Source organism: Lachancea lanzarotensis, scaffold LALA0S03, assembly GCF_000938715.1.
Source record: "Lachancea lanzarotensis genome assembly LALA0, scaffold LALA0S03, whole genome shotgun sequence".
NCBI lineage: Eukaryota > Fungi > Ascomycota > Saccharomycetes > Saccharomycetales > Saccharomycetaceae > Lachancea > Lachancea lanzarotensis.
In genome coordinates, this window is record NW_019212881.1 from 172333 (window position 1) to 191066 (window position 18734).

Consider the following 18734-nt stretch of genomic DNA (forward strand, 5'->3'; position numbering starts at 1 on the left):
AGGTCTAGAAAGCTGTATGACACACTACCATCGACGTCTATTCTACTAGTACAGACCTTAAGCCAATCTTCATAAAAATGTATGGGTGTTTCCTATTCTTCCTTCACGTGATCTAGAAACTACCGGGACCTTTGATTAACATGAACGGGTCCTACTTCAGTTCAACTTCGAAGATCTCAACATAATCTTGAGGCACTCCAATAGGGTCTGAAACCTGATGTCAGACCTGATTGAGCTTCAACGCAACTGTATGTCATACCATGATTCAAAATTCGCGCTCAAAGGAGCTGTTTTGAGCTGTTTTAAACTAACATTCTACAGACGTTTTATCGTTCATCAATGAAATTCAGACGGAGCATAACTTAAAGTTCCTGATCATTGATGATACGGTTGATGCATTGTTGGATACCCTTTTTGCAGATAGAAGTACGCTATTACGTGTGGTGACCGCTGTGGACAAAATTGATTCGCCCAAAAGAAAAGGTCAACCTTCCGTAGAAGCGATATATCTACTGGAACCCACGAAGTTCAACATAAATTGTATGGATGCAGACTTTAGCAATAGACCAGCAAAATACAAGAGGGCACATGTCAGGTTTTTGCCAGGATTCAGCGATCATCTGGTGAGGTTTTACGATTCTAAAAGATACCTTCCTCAGTATATTGGGACTTTAGCACAAGTACAATGTTCTTTTCAGCCCAAGGAATCGATATTTTTCCAAACAATAGGCATTGATCAGCCATTACAAGTGTTTTATAATAGAGCATGCACGGATTTGGTAGAAAGAAGTATTGCAAAGACGGTTAATGCGTTACTGAATCTTTGCATTGTCACGGGAGAATACCCTACGGTGCGCTATTCGCAACCGTCTCCAGAAGTATTTGCCACGAGCCCTTCCACAATGCTCGCAAAAAAACTGGCCTTCGAGTTCCAAGAGGCGATCGACGATTATGCCAGAAAAGACGAAAGTTTCCCTCCACCTTCACCGAGACCTCGTGCAGTACTAGTCATAACCGAGCGTTCTGTGGATCCATTTTCGCTTTTCCTACACGACTTCTCGTACCAAGCAATGGCGTATGACCTGGTTCCGGAGGTAGATACTAAAACAGACGTTTACCACTACTTCGCCGAGAATGAAAAGGGCGAAAAAGAAGAGAAATTTGCAAAACTTCGTGAGCTTGATGACCCTGAGTGGGTGGAGCTAAGACATCAACACATCATGGATGCAACAGAATACCTCAACGCAAAAGTTAATGAGCTTATTGCCAAAAATCCTTTGTTAGTTGATCGCGCCAATGTAAAAACCACAACCGATCTGCTTAGTGTCGTGGCCCATCTCAAAGACTTTGATGAGGATAGAAGACGTATCACATTACACAGGACATTGATCGATCAGTGTCTGAACGTCAACGAAGAGAGGAGGTTAGCGGAGCTTGCTGATTTTGAACAAGCAATGGCCGGGCTGGGATTGGACGCGGAAGGCCATAAATTCAAGGCGCCCGCTGAGGCTCTTCTCGAAAATCTTTTGAGTAAAACTGCCAACATAACTGACAAAATCCGCTTCATTCTCGTATATGCTCTTTACCGAGGAGGACTTATCGAAGAAGATTTTATAAAGCTTTTGTCCTTTATAGGCATCACATCCGGCCATTCATTCTACAAGCATTTCATGACACTGTTTGTCAACTTCCAGTTTCTCGGTTTCAAGCTGGTAAAAGAAAAAGCTGCGGATAAACCTTACAAGAAGGAATGGTTACATGAGACCATTCTCAATGATCCTAATACTTACAATACGTCGCGTTTCATCAACGTGGTGAGCAACAACTTGTCAAAGGTAATAACGAACCAACTGTTACTGAGTGAAAGTGCATTCCCTTACGTGAAAGATAAACCTATCGAAGTTCTAGAAGAGGATACGGTCGATGATGGCACATACAGTTATTCCTCAACCTCTCTAAGGAATCCTCGGCACAAAGCTTCGTGGACAAGGAAAAACTCTCAAAATCGAGCACCAAGGCAGAGGTTTTTCTACTATAGTATAGGTGGATTGACCCATGCCGAATTAAGATCCGCCTATCTTCAATCTCAACTAAAGAATAAAGACGTTTTCATAGGTAGCGATACCGTACTTTCACCTCTTGACGTGATGCAGAGCATCGAAAAGTTGAGCGAACCCAGAGAATATCTCAATTTAAACTTTGATCGAAAGGAAAATGAGACTGCTCCTAGTTTTCTATTTGATAGAGCCATTGCACCACCAGTGGCTACCCAGCATCTCCACAAAGCCTCAAACCAGCGATCCACCGCGGATGCTAAGCCTGTGATGCCGGCGCCTCCTCCACAAGAGAAAAAACGTTCAAAACTTTCAAAGTTCTTGCGGTCGAAGTAGTCATATCAAATGATTATGAGGTATTTCTGTAGCCATTGATGCGTAGTCGTTTTTTAGTTTCGTATCCGTACACTGGTTGTGCAAGTTATGTACTTAAAGACTATGTTTTCGAGCTATGTTCTCCATTTTGCGTAAAGCTTTGGGTTTCTTGGTCCGACTATCTGAATTTGGAGGAGACGACGCTCGTGGATTGCGTGGTGATAGAGTCCCTGAACTCGTTTTTTTGATCCCACTAGTGGATGTTATTTTGGGGAGAGACTCTTGCTGAAACGTTAACGGGGGACGGGTGGTGTCAAAGGCCCATTGGTGTGATTGATGGGACAGCAGATTATCGTTTCTATTCGTCATAGTGGCGTATGGAGCTGCTTGTGTATACAATCCCAAATCTGATCCTTGATGGGGAAACCAACCCGGATCTTGTACGTGCTTGTGATGCTCTTGATTACCTCGTTTATAATAGTCAGAATTCATGCCATCGTCCGGACTTCCCAAATTACGCTTTCTGGTATTTTCAACAGCTGTATCAGCTTCATTCAACATCGTCTTCACCAGTTCTGTATTCTTGCGTGCACTGCTTACTAGCCTGTCTTCTTTCCGAGCTAAATGTTTGACTATGTTGCTAGCCTTATCGTTGCTTAACTCCTGGGCTATCAGAAGATCCATCGTAGTATCCGGACGTTCTGGACTGTCTCGCTTTTCGTCCATTTCGCCCTCGACGTCCTGATCTTGTTCCAGCTCGTCTGATACTTCACTTTCTACCTTGTATGCGACCCCAGCGGTTTTCAGCTCATCATAGTCCATGCTGATTGCCGTCAGGTAGCCTTCACTGACGAGATCGATTCTACCCTTAGCAAAAGCGTTCTCATCCCGCAAATGTTCTTTAGCTGCTTTCTTGATTCGTCTTTCGATAAGCAGTCTTTTAAAGTCCAAATCATCTTTATCCACGCTATTCACCTTCTCATCTCGAAACTTTAAAAGCTTCTCAGCCTCTCCATTCCAGGTACTTTGGTCAAGTTCCGAGCTCATCGTCAAGACGTTGTTCAGTTTGATAATCTTCGAAGCACACAAGTTCAGCAAAACAAACGTTTTTAACACTTTCGACTGGCTGGCACGAACTTATAAGCTCTCGAATCTATCTGAAGAGAAGACTACTACATACATAAGTATATTTATCAAATTGTAGTCTTGTTCATTGTGAAGTCTGGGATTTCAAGTTATAAGAATGAATTGTCACTTGACGAGGATGTTGTGCCAGTCTCATCAAGTTTTAACTAACGGTCCCCCAGAAAGACTTGACAATCATGTAACTTGTATCGCTAGACTTCACTGTGGGTACTAGCTTTCCCCTGTGAGTTGGAACCCAGCAAGTCTTTCTTTGCCTTCGTAATCGTAGACTTGCTCGACCGGATAAAGCTCAATCCCAGGCAGGCCTTCGCTGACAGATAAGTTAGAGCTGGGTGAGTAGAATAAAGTCGCTTGTAAGCGTGGGCAAGACTTTGCAATCTTCTCAAAGTCCTCTTGCGAATCCAGATATCCTGTAACGACTCGTCTTGAACTAGTAGAATTTTTTATGGTAGCCTGGTAGGACGCGGAAGTAATGCGGAGAAAATCATCATTATCTTCTTCTTTCTTGCCAGCATTATTGTCGTCAATTTCCGTGGCGTGGTCGTCTTGGTCTTCATCCACCACCGATAACTTGTTGCAGACAGTCCCGCCCCATTCGCATTTGGCCTGTCTTGGAAGCTCAGACACCTTGACTATTATCAATGATCGCGGATCTTCTAAAGCTTTGTCAAACCAAGCGTCTGAAATTTCAGCCATTTCCGTGCAGTACAGCGCCCATACTTTAGCAACAGCGGGCACCATTTGGTTTCCGGAAACGTAGCAAACTGTAGTGACTTGGACCTCTGCATCAATGGTTCTCTTGAGTGTATCAAAATGACGCAAGGCAAGAACAGCTTGTGATATATCCTCACCCAGGCCAGGACTCAGCGAACTCACTAGCTCCATTGTTGCAGGTACCAGAGCTATTTGACCACTGATGAAGCTTATCCGATTGGGATCTTCCTTTTTCCAAATGGCTTGCGAATAAGGTCCTATGTTGCATGGGGCCCAGAAAGAGCGTCCCTGTACATGTAAGCCGTCTTTACTCATATTCAAAGCCATGCCTTTGTGTTCGGTAATCACAGCCGCTGTGTCAACCACCACAGAGAGTTGAAGGGTCGTACCCTCCCCAATAAGATTACTACCAACGCATGCCCTCGATGGAGGCAGTGGACCATTGTCACGTACTTGGAAGAATCTATTGTAAAGGGCATTTACCGTTGAGAAATCCACCATCTTCTCTAACAAAAGGGAAGACGACATGATTTGACTTGCAAACAGCTTATTTCCTTCCAGAATTTCCTTCAATTGGTTGATAACGTCCTGCGTTTTCGATTCAACTGAGTCTCCTGTTCGTGGGCTCAGATTGGACACATACAGCATATACCCAATTTTGTTGATGGATGTCTGCGCTGTGTGAGTCTGAGCAGTCTTTGACGTAGGCTTAATAGATGCTTCATCCGAAATACAAACATTCTCTGCCAATTCTGTCCAACGGTGCTCTAAAACTGGTGGAACGGGCAAGTTCAAGAGTAATTCCTCTATTGTTTTCTGGCTTTCGCGCTTCACAAAGGTCACACCCATTCTGGCGCTATACACACCATCAAAGTTGTCAGCACCTTCAATCCTCAGCACATGGGGTTCAAGATATCCATACTTGAAAAATGGAGCGTCAAACACCATGGTTTCGAACTCTCCGCCTTCACCACAGATATGAACTTCGAATCTTTCATTCAGTCTTTGCAGTAGAGGGAAAACTTGCGGTAAAGATTTGCCTAAAGATGACCCGTCCAAGCCAATAGCCGCCGTCTTGATCAATCTGGCATCCATTTTGGGAGTGACGTTTTCTTCATTGGACTGCTTCGACATTAGGCACATTTCACTCATCAAATCTTTCTGATCCCGCTGCCACAGGTAGCTCAAAGAGACAAGACCCAAACGGGAGCACACGTCCTCCACTCTTGTTCTCTGGTAAGAAGATAGAATTGCGCCAGCATTAACAGCTTCGAGACCAGGCACCTTTTTTTGGGCATCGATCAACAATTCTAGTAAATCTTCAATTTCGTCCGTTTCTGTGGGATAATAGTTCAATGAGACATTTTTTGATGATTCGGGCCGTATGGCTCGACGTATCAATGGTAATTGAGTGCACTGTTGGTACCATTTCACAAGATCATGTCCCACCGTTTGGAACATAAAACTATCCAATTCTTGTTGGTCCTCATCGTAGGGATGAAGGTTGCCCAAGGCTACCAGTTCATGGCCTTGCTTGATGCTGTGTAAAATGCTATAGCAGGAATCTTTGCCTCCAGATACCAATGCGATGAACTTCATGCGAATTGTCGTTTTTAGTCGATGAGATGAGCTTGATGATGACTTGTAATTATTACTGACGTAGTTTAAAGGCTAACAACTTTCTACAACAACTTATCCAGACAAAAGGTATAGTCTCCGATCCTTGTGTATTACTATTCTTTGAATTGTATATAGTCGTTAATGTACATGCAGCTTTTCTTTCAAGCCAGCTGCCGATGTGATTCTATCGCTGGTTGAGAGAAAGAACTGTGGTCAATTTCAAGTTTGGCGGTGAATGTGGATCCCACACGATAATTGAGGGTCGGTACCGGACGTCTCCTCTTTTGACATCATATAGGTAGTTCTGACCGAGAAATTGAGGCCCTAAGCTGTTTTTGGCTTACCCAATAGCGATTGCCACAGAGTTTTGGCCACAGCGACAACTAGAGGAAACCCATTGTCTGCCCGCACTGCGTCGCCGTTTTCTTGAAGTCTTCTCAGTAGATAGTCCTTGGTTTCCGCTGGAGGACCCCAAGGTACATATTTGATCAGGTTTTTGGCCTTGTGGTTGACAATCAGGTCATTGGTGACATTATCTGACATACCAAGCAATTGGCCCAACACCACGTTTGCCTTGCCTATCTTGTCGTCTTGTCCGTTGAGCAATTGCGTTGCAAGTTTCTGGGACTGGTAATTGTGAGAAGCGACCACTAGGTGGCCGTATGTGGAGTCCTGGCCCTTGGCTAACAGATCCGCAATGACACTGGACATAATGGTGTTGAAGTTTTTGTCGGTGCCGATTTGGTCCGGGAAAATGATGGAAGCACGGTCTGGTTCGGAGTGAATATAAGCGCCACGAACGATTTTCAAGCCCAGTTTGTAACCTTCAGCTTCGGCTAGTTTGTAGTCTTTCTGGAGATCTGCACCGGAATCTTGTAAGTATAGTTGCCATGTTCCAACACAGGACACCATGCTGGCGCTCATTGGGTTGAACTTCTTGAATAGAATGCGCTGTAGCTCGTAAACACCGCTCTTTTGCAGAGCGTATTTTTCAGCGTCGATGACAGAGACGAAAAAAGGCGTTTTGCGTTCTGGGAACTGCTTTGCGAGCTCCTGGTTCAAATTGAACACCTCTTGAGTAATCTTGGTACAATTATCGATGAGCGCTTTACGGTTTTCTTGCCATTCTGGGTCGTTGAAGTGCAACAATGTCTGGTATGGGTTGGATACAAGAGCTGAGGGCTTCAGAGCGATGTAGCCCGGTGGAATGCTGTTGACGTCTGAGGTTTTGGTGAGCTGTTGGAGCAAATGGGGTTTGAGAATTTCGTGAACGGATGCAATGGTCTCAGACACGATATGGTTGATGTCGATGTTTTTGGTGCCCTCTGCGTCCTCAATGGTCAACGACAGCATCATGTTGTTGATGCCTCTGTCCTGCAGTCTTTTCCCGGTTTCTCTCACCTCTTGGAAGTTGTCACCGCCGCAGTACAATGACGACACCAGTAGTTTCATGGCCCAGATCGGTACAAATGGGAATAATCTCAGTACCAGGTCTAGCATGGGCTTATTGATCGTTGCAAATCCGATCACACCTAGCGAAACAAGCTCTTTTGTCGAGAGTTGACTGAGATGTGCGCTATTTGAAGGCGTTACTGCTTCAATCTCGGCCAAAAATGGGCTAGCGGGAGCTGTGTCGGCCGGTTTCTTGTGGATGGGCGTATTTGCCATACATCTCATCGCCTGGGGCGTCACTACCCTCAAAAGACGACCACTTCTACTTATTCCTTGGATCAAATGTCTAGTAGTCAGCATATTTCAAAATGTTTACGGTTTAATCTTTCAATCTCTAGCGGATAGATGAAGCTACAAGAACTGTCTTTGGTATGCAACTACACTAGAGATGAACTAGAGATGAACTAGAGATGTACTGAGATGTACTACTTTGCAAGAACGAATGGTCCGAAATCTATCGGAAAACCTGCTGTTTAAATACTTGTTCAGTTGGTCAGCGACAAGTTGAACAAAGATAAACACTCAGACGAGCTTTATCTCTACAAAATTGTGGTCTTACACCGCTAACGTTTGATATGTCGGTGGGTTTATCGTTGTAGAGCCGATTTCGACATCTATCTAACCTTTACTACTAAAGACAGCAGGTGACAATTAATATCGGAAAGCCAACTCCGCGATCACGTGAGAGAAATAGAACGGATAGATTTGACCAAAGGCCGTCAGAAACAACTACCGAGCATTGTTTGTGCAATGTATTTTCTAGTGTATGGACTTTAGTCATTATAATTCTGTTGTGTTAACTTCGTGGTTCGATTGTTGACAATTCGAAACCAAAAAAAAATCGGGTTTTCTTGAACGTAGGAAGAAGGAGGAGGAAACATGGATCGAATGTCGAACACAACGTTTAGAAATACGTACAGCAGAACTTGGCACAACGATCCAAACCTCTTAGATCCAAAACGCTGACGTTGGGTTTCAAAGATACGTTTAAGCTGTCATCACCTGGAGCACATCGTACGGGTGTGTCGCTGGCGCTCGCTCGGAAACCCAAGTCCGAGCCATAATAGGAAACTGACATCCAGTTCAACTAGTAAGAGGTGTCAGCGACACTATAACAAAAAATAACAACGACGAATATACCGGGAAGATCCAGATATCCTTCATTCTATACTATATGTGGGATATGTTTTTAGTGCGTTAATGTTTATCTACAGGTCCTACCATGAAATCGGCTACTCGGGTGATTAACTGACCAAACTCTTGGCGAGTGATTTCTCCACCATCAGGCTTGACGAAATCTATTTGTTTGAAGCGACCACCGCGGGATCCACCGTTGATGTCCGAAAACTGCGCTAGATACTTGTCGTCGAGCTTCATTTTCAAAATGCGGTGATATCTTACGTTCACGTATTCAAAAACAACTGGTTCCGGAGCCAAACCATCCTTAAAATGCAGATTAAATGTCAGCTGCTTAGGCACTGACAGTTTTTCGCCCTCTTGAAATGTGAGACGAGCCCGAAGGAGAAACTCCTTCAAACCAGGTTGGTCTTCCAGCCAGCTGTGTGGGGCTTCATCATACGGTCTGGCCACTTCGACCGTGCGATCCATCGTGACTTTCAAATCATGCGATAAATGAGGAGTCTTCAAAAGCAGATTCCTGTCCTCAGTATGCAGCAGGCATCGCAGAGAACTGTTGATGGCTTTGTCGTCGTCGTCAAGTTCGAACCACATTTCCAAAGGCGGAATGTTCCTTGCATGCAACGAACTGTCAGTTTTGGGAATAAGCTTTAATTGAACGTAATATTCATGTTGATCAACAGTGTACAGCTCGTCTTGGGTGGCTATGTCGTCATAAAGTGGTAGCTGCATCAATTTGTGAACGATACCGCTTACTTTCGGCTGAAAAATAGTAGACTGCTGTTTTTCATCTGTCAAAATTTGGCCTAATGTAACGCTCCACGTCTTTGCACTTACATCACTCTTGAAATCTGGTATAAGATTCGTTGCAGTGCTTCCCGCTATCTCCTGGTAGAGCTCATCTAGTTTCTTTTCCGTGAAAACTGAAGAGCCCGGACTAGTTTCGACTATCTGCGAAGGTCCTTTTACGATGGGTCTCTGCAAGCGAAACCAATCGCTTTTTCTTCGTATCCAATCCAAACCGTCAATCTCTGTGAATGGGAATGCCATGTAGTGAGACTGGTCCTGCTCACCAAAAAACTTCACGGTCTCAGAGACCTGTGGGCTGTATTCCAGTGCCCATAATAGTAGGTTCTTCGCGCGCCTTATACGCTTGGTGCCGAAACTAGTGATAGCGTAAGTGCCCGGGTTCTCGTCGGACAACTCCTCAAAGAACGTTGCACTCTCCTTTTGAACAAGATTCGCAAGAACAGCTGGAGAAATCGGCTTAACGCCTTGATAACTGTGATCTTTAATCAAGTCGTCTACAGACATGATTTCACGCTGCACATTATCAAGGATTTTGCGCAACGATACCTCGACGTATTTTACCAGCGATTTGGTGGCACGAACAATGATCTTATTTTCACCGAGAGCCACCGCAACGGTTGCTCCAAGACGCGCGAAATTCTGAAGAATCTTACCGTTGTTGGTCAACAGCAACAGATAGATGTCTCTTGTTTGTACGTCTACGATCCGCTCCACTAGGAGGTCATTACTCTCGCTTTCCGATTGGTTGATTTGACACCTCCAAAGTCTGTTTAGGATGGTTAAAATAAGTGCTTTTTTCGGCGTGGATTTCGCAATAGGCAATTGGTGATATTGCTTGGTGTATTCTCTAAGCTGCGGGAGGGTGTATGCAAGGTCTAACAGCGATCGCAGTTGCTCGTAGCGTTTTACAGACATAAGTTGTGCATCAGATCCCGGTGTCAAATCGTGGATCGACTTGATGACCTGTTCTTTGGGCACATTATTCTTGAAGACCAGCAATTTCAGCCGTTGGGACTCAATTTCTTGCGCTACGTCCGCCGGTGACGTATCTGATCTTGCGTGGTCGAATTCGACGCCTTGTAGCGCACTGAGACGGTTTTCCCGATTTTTTTGGCCATCACCGCGCTGAAAATAGGCCGGAGTTCTTTTACGGTTTTTCACCAGACCCGCTTCCCGGGGTCCCAAGATCACAATCTGGGTCTTTTGAGGCTTCAATTTCTTACCTCTTGTGTTGAGCAGCTCTGGAGCTACTGTGGAATTGGTTACTCTCTGGTTAGCTACCTTGGTTGTTCCAGAGAGTCGTCTTGGACAGCATATGGGCAGGCTACATCGGGACCCTAATCTCACTTTTCTGAACGGAAAAAGAAGCATTATCAGATCCAACCTCCCAAACTGCGACTATAGACCTTTTGTATGTCTTCGTGGCGCCTTTGAGTTTCGATTCTTACCGCTTTTATATGTCAAATTTCGGGCGATGAGCTTGAATTTTTTCAATCATCACTAAATTAGCTGTAGAATAAGAAACTTGACCAGAAGACTATATAAAGTAGGCATCTAAACCACTCCAGATTTGATAATATTCTCTTTAAACATGGGGATGGGCGGCTAACATGGCTCCAAAGACGTCAATTGAAGCACACAATGTAATATCAGACTATTTCCTAGTTTTTAACAACGAATTGAGGCGTTTTTTGGATCCTTTATGGTGCAGATCGCAGCTTTCTAGCTCATATTTGCATGTGAACAGCCAGGCCAAATGGTTGAACATGGGGGTTTTGGAATCAGCGGAAAGGGTGGACTTCAGTGATGGAGAGGAAGAAAATGAGGAAGAAGAAGAAGAAGAAAATGAAGAAGACCGAGAAGGGAATTATCAGGGTGTTTTTTGGAGTTGTGAGGAAAAAGAAGTGTTTTTTCATCATTTGTCGAGGTCTTCGATCCATAGACTTGACGATTGGGCTCAATTTCTCCCGCAGAAATCTAAGTTTGAGATCATGGCGTATCACGAAGTGTTGCGCAGAAATCTGCAAGAACTCAAAAATCTAGATACTAAGCGTCATGGCGCCATTTTGACGAAAATGGACTTCCCAATTGCATACGAGATGGACGAGTTTTTTGTGGCACTTGAAGAGAATATAGCCAACGCCGTTGATGAAGAGCAAGCAGCGGAGTATGAAAGCTCCGAATCGAGTTTTGACGGTATCATCAATTTCGAAAATTGGTCAAAACGTTGGAACCCCATATACTCGAAAACTGGCATAGAAGAGCTTCAGCCAGCTTCGAGAACGGCTTTGCCCTTCTCGCAAGAATCTCAGGATTTTTTGGAAAAGTGTATCGCGCTTCAGCTTCGCAAAATCCTGCTTTACACCGTTTTGCCTAATCTTGACCGAAAACATGTTTCCAGAAGAAACTTGCTGAAAGGCAAACCATTCCGGGTTTCAGAACGTCCGGAAGAACCAGATGAAGTTGTAGTGATAGGTGAGTCCAAATCGAATCTCCCCCACGTCGTTACAGAAGAAGATGTTTGGAAAGGGCTGGCTACGATGCGACAAGAAGGTTTGGCAGCTCCAAGTCTAGCAGAAAGTGTACTTTCCACTTTAAAAAAATTCAAACTAAAGCATAAAGAGGGCCGGATCTTCAAGACCCATCGAACGGCTATGGGCGTGGTGCCACGAATTTTGGCTCATGCGCAAGCCGTTCACGACCTCGAAAACTCACGAAAAGAAGAATCTGAATCCGATAACGCTCAAGAGGACTCACAAACGGAACCTTTTGCTCATATACATCAAAAGCTTTTCCAGCTGAACGGAAAAAGGAAGGATGATCAGAGCTTCATTGTTCAGGATAAATTTGATCAGATCAATAACCCTTTCGAAAAAAAGCTTTGCGATCTAGAAACACTTAAGCTAGAACGGCATGACATTCATCTTTCACAGCAATACCAACATGCGCTTCTTGCCTTTTTGCAAGGCGAGGATGCACCTATTCAACCTTTAAAACTGGAAGATTCTGATGCTCATTTGAACGAAGAAGGAATTCCAGAAACCATACAGCGAGAATTTCAGTACGAGTGACTAGGTCTAGTAAAGGTTTTGGAGGACGGATGGGAGCGACGCGATCAAAGGATGCCTTAAATCTGACGCGGTAAAGTTTGAAATATCCTGTCAAAATTTTAATGATATAGACTCATAGACCAGCTAGTCTTGTGAACGTAAGTAACAGAATATTTATAAAGAAGCACGCATCAGCATTGCGTGAAGCACGAAGCAGAACCTGCTGCCGGTCTCAATGGACATTCTTTTCGTACAATTTTGATGGTCTGAGATTGCTATTGACCAACCTCATTAAGCTGCACTGGCCGTAAAAACCAGTTTATCTGACGTATTTGCGCATAAAATCATGATGGAAACTGCTTCGGGTCATGTCATTGGTGTATTTGGCTTTGGGGTCATCGCTGGATTGGTTGATGGGCTTTTCGGATTTCTGACGACCGAAGACAGTTTGGGAACGCCAACTTTTTCGGCTTGCTTTGTTTTCTTTGATACTGGGGTTTTCATTTTCTTCGTCTTGTCTTTCACGATCCTCTTTTAATTTTTTGATCATTCTTTCTTGTCGTATTTTATGTAGCTCTTCCAAGAGAGCTTCTTGGTCTTCTTCTTCTTCCTCTTCGTCGTCTTCTTCTTCTTCTTCTTCTTCTTCTTCTCCCTCATCTTCTTCTCCCTCATCTTCTTCTTCCTCATCTTCCTGGTCTTTTTCCTCTTCTTGCCCTCTCTGACTCACATCAATTTCGCGATTTTGCGAGGCCTCTTTATTCTGATCCGTTTCGAATTCACGTTCATCACCCTTGAACTCCTTTCCTGCTTTAACTCCATGCCTTTTTGATCTCAACACCTCTTCGTCATCGTCCAGCTTGCGTTTTCTATACTTGAGTTTTGTATGTCCCGGGAGCAGTCTGGCATGTTGGATACTGGTAGGAACGTAACTGCCTTTCGCACCATTACGAGCCTCGAGTTGAGGTCTATGTGAAGTGGTCATATCTGAATGGAAAACTCGTCGATGAGCTGTTCTTGTTTGAAGTTCAAGATTTCTTGAAGATCTCAATCGGATTATGATTTACACTATAAATTGGACTGACTAAGGAAAAATACACATCGTATTCAGTGATCTGATACCTTATCCTCCGCTTTAGATTTTGATTTCCTCAAACAGGCAATGATTATACTCTTTTTCAACCCAGGGTTCTCACGATTCCAATAACATTGATATTTTTGCGCACTTTATATGTGTTCTTCCGATTCGATAACGAGAACGGATTGCTTGAAACCCGAAATTCAACTCGAAACCACTTTATACTTATATCACCTTATACGTAATCCTGTTGATAATTTTCAGTTCAAATATACCTATTTTATTTAGCATTTATCTTTCAAAACCATCGATTGACAAGGCAAAAACCCACATTTGGGTACTTTTTAAACTCACGTTAGCATAATTGGAACAACTGGACGAATAGCTGACTATCGAAACCTTTTTTTCTCGAGGTTTTTTGAAGAAGTTTTGACCTGTCTGCCAACTACCAATATTGTGTGAAGTAATCAACCTGCAGACATGGATCGCGATAGCGAGCAAAGTAATGGCCTGAACGATGTTGACGATACAGGAGTAGTTTCCATCAAAGATTTTGCGTACGACAAATCAGATGCTCTTCACTACGGATATTTTGGCGACCATTATGAAGAAGACACAGATGAAGAACTTGATGGTCAGGACCGAGGTGGTGATGAATCATCTGGTGAACAAGGAGGGAACATTACGAGTTTTGCATTTCAAAAAAACGGGTCAGAATTGCGAGATTCCTCTACTTCCAATGGAGACAAATACAATAATGAAGATTTTGATGACAGCGATTCTGAAGATGTCATGACCAAAAGACAAAGCATCGTCTTACCTGCTAATCAAATAGTCAATAGCCAAGCAATTGCACTTTATGACTTCACTCCCGAAAATGATAACGAATTGGAATTGCACGAAGGAGACACGCTTTTCATAGGCTACAGACATGGTCAAGGCTGGCTTGTGGCCGAAAACGAAGAACGAACACGCACGGGTCTGGTACCCGAAGAATACGTCACTCTGATAGAAGCACCGGAAAGTGCCTCCGATAACGAACCTTACACAACGGAGGGAGATGAAATTCCCAATTACGACGCTAGTGACGATGTTGCTGATGATGACAACGATGCCAAACCACGACCTTTTTACCTTACACATATGATTGCGCAGTCTATGGCAGCCCCTTCACATCATGACGAGCCGGATCAAGAGTGGGAAGACATTGACGATGTTGGATCCTCCTTGCAGGAAAATTTGAAAGTCTCCGAATCATGACAAGACGCCAAATAAGTCATAAAAGGGTTTAAGGGCTATTTCAGTGATAAAGAAGGATACGCCTTCTAAGGCGTTAATTTTAAGTTTGTATATTATTGTCAATGAAGCAGCATTTGCATTTCATTCCACATTTTTGGAGGCTTTCTCTTCTGGTGCTCTTTCGAGCTCCCTTTCAATTCATGGTTGTAATATTTTAGATGCTTACAAACAGTACTTATGAGGCTTGGTCAACTTCAGTGAATTCTATCTCCTCTTCGTCACCGACCTCTTCGCCCTTTTTGTAGCGAATTACGTCTTTGATATCTGCGAGTCCTCCCAATTCAGAAACAACTTCTGTAGCGCCATTGACCAGCTCGTTCACGATTTCGTCATTGGCGTCATTATTTTCTGCCAGTTTTATCATGTACGTCAGTAAAATGCGAGCTTCTTGGGCGTGTTCTTTAATCAAATCATTTGCTGCCGCAAAGGGCAGCTCCTGGAAATGCTGGTTGAATTCGAAAACGTTTTCCGGAGTAACTTCGACTTGAGGATTTTGAATTTTGAAAAGCTCCAGTTTGCAAATGAGATAATGCGTGAAGGCCTCTAGATACAGTCCTTCGAGATTGTCTTCGTCTATGTCTTTGATGGCTGCCTCAATTTCCAAGGCCATGTCGTAGAGTCCTAACTCAATACACATCTTTGCGAGGTTTAGTAGAGGTTGCAGCATGTTGGCAAATTCGACATGAACGTTACTAGACTGCTGCTCTTCATTGTCGAACGCTGTCTTTTTAGCTTGGAAAAAATGCCACGAACGTCCAAACGCTTCTGCGGCCTCCGGGAAGCGTTGTTGCGATATTCTCATGGATCCCAATGAGGCCCACGCCTCGGCTGATTGCTCTTCGGAAACTTCCATTGCTTTACTGACAAGCTCTTCGCATTGTTCTTCAGCACCCGGTTCCATGCACAGATCCGTCATCCAGATCTCCACCATCGACAACAGTCCAGCCACTACCTTTTCAGCCTGTTCCTGCTGCAGAAAATCTCCAGCCTGTCTCGACAGATTCTCTATTCCTTGTGTGATCAATCCGAGCCCATCACTGCCTCCGACAATTTGGCCCAATGTGAAAAACTTGTCCGAGCCACCGATCTCGCCCTGCGGATCCAGCTCGCAGCTTTTTACCAGCAACGGGTACGCTTTTTCGAGCTCACCTTTCTCCAGATACGTTTCCACAAATGCCTGGTGTAGTCCAATGTGCGATGAGTTCGCACCCTTCATTGACTTCCGGAACGGCTTCAGAACCCGCAAAGCCGCGTCAGCATTATTCTGCAAAACAAGCTGTTTCGCCTGTGTTATAGCTTCGTTCAATTGAGCGCTCATTCGAGTCTAGTTCTTTGGCTTTTTGACTGATGTTTTCCGGTTGGGTCTAGCTTTAAGCTCATCGCTGGTATGAATTGAAGCTCATCGGGCATCTTGAAGAAAAAAAACCCAATCAAAAAAGAAAAGTATTTGTATCACGTGAAGAAGAAGATGACACGTAAATACAAAGTGATAAAATTTATCTGTTTTGATATCACGTGATATGTGGTTTCTGTCTCTATATGAGCCATGACACCAACATCTTCGTGCGTTCTCTCCAAGAACCAGAATACTCACGATGCTCTATCCAACGCATCCTATCCATCTCACGACGCCCTGTATCTAAATCCAATTGGTCCAGCCTCTGAATTTTGGAGCTTTTCAATAGTTTGTAGCCGGCATATGTAGCACCAAAGAATAGTAGACCACCGTAGGACGAGAAAAACATCTTGGTGCTCCAAAACCCATCTAAAAAGTTGACAAACCCCATCAGCAGCACGATTACCATGGAACCCATAAGTCCGTAACATGCAGTAAAAGGTTGGAACGGTGACCGGTATGGAAAAGACGGATCTGCTCGGGAAATTATGTCAGGTCGTTTCTGCAAGGCGTAGTAGAAGCGCAAAAAGGAAACATTAAGTCCCAGCCAAATGATCGAGATGGTGGCCCCCGAAATGTTGGCCAGCACTTGAAATATCTCCAAAGATCTTGAGTTCAGAGCCAGATATGCTAAAGTGCCAAACAAGCCAGAACAAATCACCGCAGCGTAGGGCACTCCGCGACGAGAACAGCGTTTGAAAGTTGCAGGTGCTTTATCCTGCGTTGCCATTGCATAAAGGGTTCTGCTGGATGCATATAATGAGGAAAACGCAGAGGAAACACCGAAAATGACGAGAAATGCATTGAAGATGGACGCAAAAGAACACAATCCGAAGCTTTTGAGAGCCAGGACCCAGGGACTTTGACTACCGTTGCTGTAATCACTAATTATCCGGGCGTCACTGTTTGAGCAACGTTGGGAAATGTGCCAGGATGTGTCGAATCCAGTAACTAAACTCCTGTTAGGCTCTTCAGTTGCGGACGTGTAATACCGTAAAAGACCAGAATCCCCGCTGTAAATATTTAGGCTGATAATGAAAATGGAAAGCAGGTAAAGTATAATGATTGTAACAAATGTTCGCTTGGTTGCCGAAGGTAACGACCGTCTTGGGTCTACGGCTTCGCCGCATGCGACGAAACCCACTTCAACCCCACTATAAGAAAACGACGACAGAGTTAGCACAACCAGTACCGAAAGAAACCGCCCCTTTGCACCACCAATTCCATTACGACTACCGGAGCCCAAGTCGCGAAGGTCAAATGTAGGTCGAAATAATCCGAATGTCAAATCGCCCTCCGATTTTGATGCATCCCAAAATCTGAAACCAACGCGTGCATGCGTCTGATGTCCAGCACCAGCATTTAAGATTACCATCACAAGGATCATCATAGATGTCACCAAAATTTTGAAGAAAGTGCATCCGTATGTTATTTCGCCCATGAGTCGAGCGTCAAGTAGATTCACAGCAATTGCGATGACCAGGAAAAGAGTTATGAAGCCCACCATAGAGCCTGCACTTAAGGCGGTGTTTCTGTAGTAGCTCAGCATGTAATTACTAGCGACTATTTGATTCGCAAAAGTGAGAGCATATGTGAGCCAATAAGTCCAGCCAACTGCAAATCCAAAAGCATCTTCCACAAACCTGGATGCCAATCCAGAAACCCCGGAGGAAATCGGAATTAAAGTTGCCAGTTCTGTGAACGAAAGCATAGTGGCCAGCACGATGCTCCCACAGAGACCGAATCCAATAATTGTGCCAAAAGGTCCACCGATGGATAAAGCTTTTCCAGAGTTCAAAAAGAGTCCGACCCCCATAGTTGCACCAATTGCAATGGCCTGTAAATGTCTTCTCTCGAGTTTTCTTTGTAGTTGATATTTGTTTTCAGAGTTGTTCAAAGCGGAAGTGATCTTCCTCCACAAACGTGAGGACGATCTGGAGTTTAAGCTATCTGTAGAAGCTGAAATTGGGTAGTCCAATTCCGATTGTCTCAATCTCGGATTTCTATCAATCCCACCAACGGCGTTGTGCTCTAAATCAATGATTTGTGTGTCGTTAGATTGTCTTCTGAACGCTTGCGTTCTGTGAGCAGCATCCGCAGGTTTCGACGGCGACAGCAAAAAATTGGCAATATCCTGACCTTTTCTCAAGAAACCATTATCTGACCCGCTACTTTCTTCGCCTGCTGTGAACTTGGCGCTCAAATTATCTGAGCCGAGAACTTCTAATGGTTCCTGCGTGTTGCGTTGCAACATGATTTCATCCAGCTTTCTTCTCAAAACATACTCCCGTTGGACCTTTCTGTTATACGTTTGGAAATCTTCCAACTCATCACTTGCCATGACTTTTGCATCCAAGGTACCGGTTTTCTTAGCGAAGAGCTCACTCAAATAAAAGTTGTGTTCCTTCGTTTGACTTTTTAAATCCAACGAATCATGTTTATCAAACTCAAAGAGCAGCTCTCGTAAGAACTGTCTATCAAGACTTTCCAAACTCTCGTTTCCTTGAGCCCTTGGACCTTTTTCATCATGAATATCTATCGAACTAGAAGTGCTCGAATATTGTGCGCTTGGCATGCGTTCAAGAACAGGAAAAAGCCCTGAGAGGCCATTTCGATTGCTCATATCATTCACCGGCTCTTGATCAGCACTGAAAATGTCTGAATAA

The 18734-nt window shown here is 44.1% G+C and overlaps 10 protein-coding genes across 10 annotated transcripts; 3 read left to right on the plus strand and 7 right to left on the minus strand.

Moving 5' to 3' along the window:
• Window positions 1-217: 217 nt before the first annotated feature.
• SEC1 (LALA0S03e02036g1_1) lies at window positions 218-2390 on the plus strand (the record flags this gene model as incomplete). Its single annotated transcript, XM_022773130.1, has 2 exons — window positions 218-248; window positions 322-2390. The coding sequence occupies 2 exons, from the start codon at window positions 218-220 to the stop codon at window positions 2388-2390; spliced, it is 2100 nt and encodes a 699-aa protein (XP_022627635.1).
• Window positions 2391-2483: 93 nt separating this feature from the next.
• Window positions 2484-3416, minus strand: LALA0_S03e02058g (LALA0S03e02058g1_1; the record flags this gene model as incomplete). The annotated part of the gene is made up of 1 exon (XM_022773131.1): window positions 2484-3416. The coding sequence occupies one exon, from the start codon at window positions 3414-3416 to the stop codon at window positions 2484-2486; it is 933 nt and encodes a 310-aa protein (XP_022627636.1).
• Window positions 3417-3725: 309 nt separating this feature from the next.
• DPH6 (LALA0S03e02080g1_1) lies at window positions 3726-5828 on the minus strand (the record flags this gene model as incomplete). Its single annotated transcript, XM_022773133.1, has 1 exon — window positions 3726-5828. One exon carries the CDS (start codon window positions 5826-5828, stop codon window positions 3726-3728), a length of 2103 nt encoding a protein of 700 aa, XP_022627637.1.
• A 345-nt stretch (window positions 5829-6173) lies between these two features.
• Window positions 6174-7601, minus strand: PUT1 (LALA0S03e02102g1_1; the record flags this gene model as incomplete). The annotated part of the gene is made up of 1 exon (XM_022773134.1): window positions 6174-7601. One exon carries the CDS (start codon window positions 7599-7601, stop codon window positions 6174-6176), a length of 1428 nt encoding a protein of 475 aa, XP_022627638.1.
• Window positions 7602-8498: 897 nt separating this feature from the next.
• SLS1 (LALA0S03e02124g1_1) lies at window positions 8499-10619 on the minus strand (the record flags this gene model as incomplete). The annotated part of the gene is made up of 1 exon (XM_022773135.1): window positions 8499-10619. The coding sequence occupies one exon, from the start codon at window positions 10617-10619 to the stop codon at window positions 8499-8501; it is 2121 nt and encodes a 706-aa protein (XP_022627639.1).
• Window positions 10620-10858: 239 nt separating this feature from the next.
• RRN5 (LALA0S03e02146g1_1) lies at window positions 10859-12319 on the plus strand (the record flags this gene model as incomplete). Its single annotated transcript, XM_022773136.1, has 1 exon — window positions 10859-12319. The coding sequence occupies one exon, from the start codon at window positions 10859-10861 to the stop codon at window positions 12317-12319; it is 1461 nt and encodes a 486-aa protein (XP_022627640.1).
• A 298-nt stretch (window positions 12320-12617) lies between these two features.
• Window positions 12618-13280, minus strand: CWC15 (LALA0S03e02168g1_1; the record flags this gene model as incomplete). Its single annotated transcript, XM_022773137.1, has 1 exon — window positions 12618-13280. One exon carries the CDS (start codon window positions 13278-13280, stop codon window positions 12618-12620), a length of 663 nt encoding a protein of 220 aa, XP_022627641.1.
• A 573-nt stretch (window positions 13281-13853) lies between these two features.
• NBP2 (LALA0S03e02190g1_1) lies at window positions 13854-14633 on the plus strand (the record flags this gene model as incomplete). The annotated part of the gene is made up of 1 exon (XM_022773138.1): window positions 13854-14633. The coding sequence occupies one exon, from the start codon at window positions 13854-13856 to the stop codon at window positions 14631-14633; it is 780 nt and encodes a 259-aa protein (XP_022627642.1).
• A 214-nt stretch (window positions 14634-14847) lies between these two features.
• ACL4 (LALA0S03e02212g1_1) lies at window positions 14848-15990 on the minus strand (the record flags this gene model as incomplete). The annotated part of the gene is made up of 1 exon (XM_022773139.1): window positions 14848-15990. One exon carries the CDS (start codon window positions 15988-15990, stop codon window positions 14848-14850), a length of 1143 nt encoding a protein of 380 aa, XP_022627643.1.
• A 217-nt stretch (window positions 15991-16207) lies between these two features.
• Window positions 16208-18691, minus strand: SSY1 (LALA0S03e02234g1_1; the record flags this gene model as incomplete). Its single annotated transcript, XM_022773140.1, has 1 exon — window positions 16208-18691. One exon carries the CDS (start codon window positions 18689-18691, stop codon window positions 16208-16210), a length of 2484 nt encoding a protein of 827 aa, XP_022627644.1.
• Window positions 18692-18734: the final 43 nt, after the last annotated feature.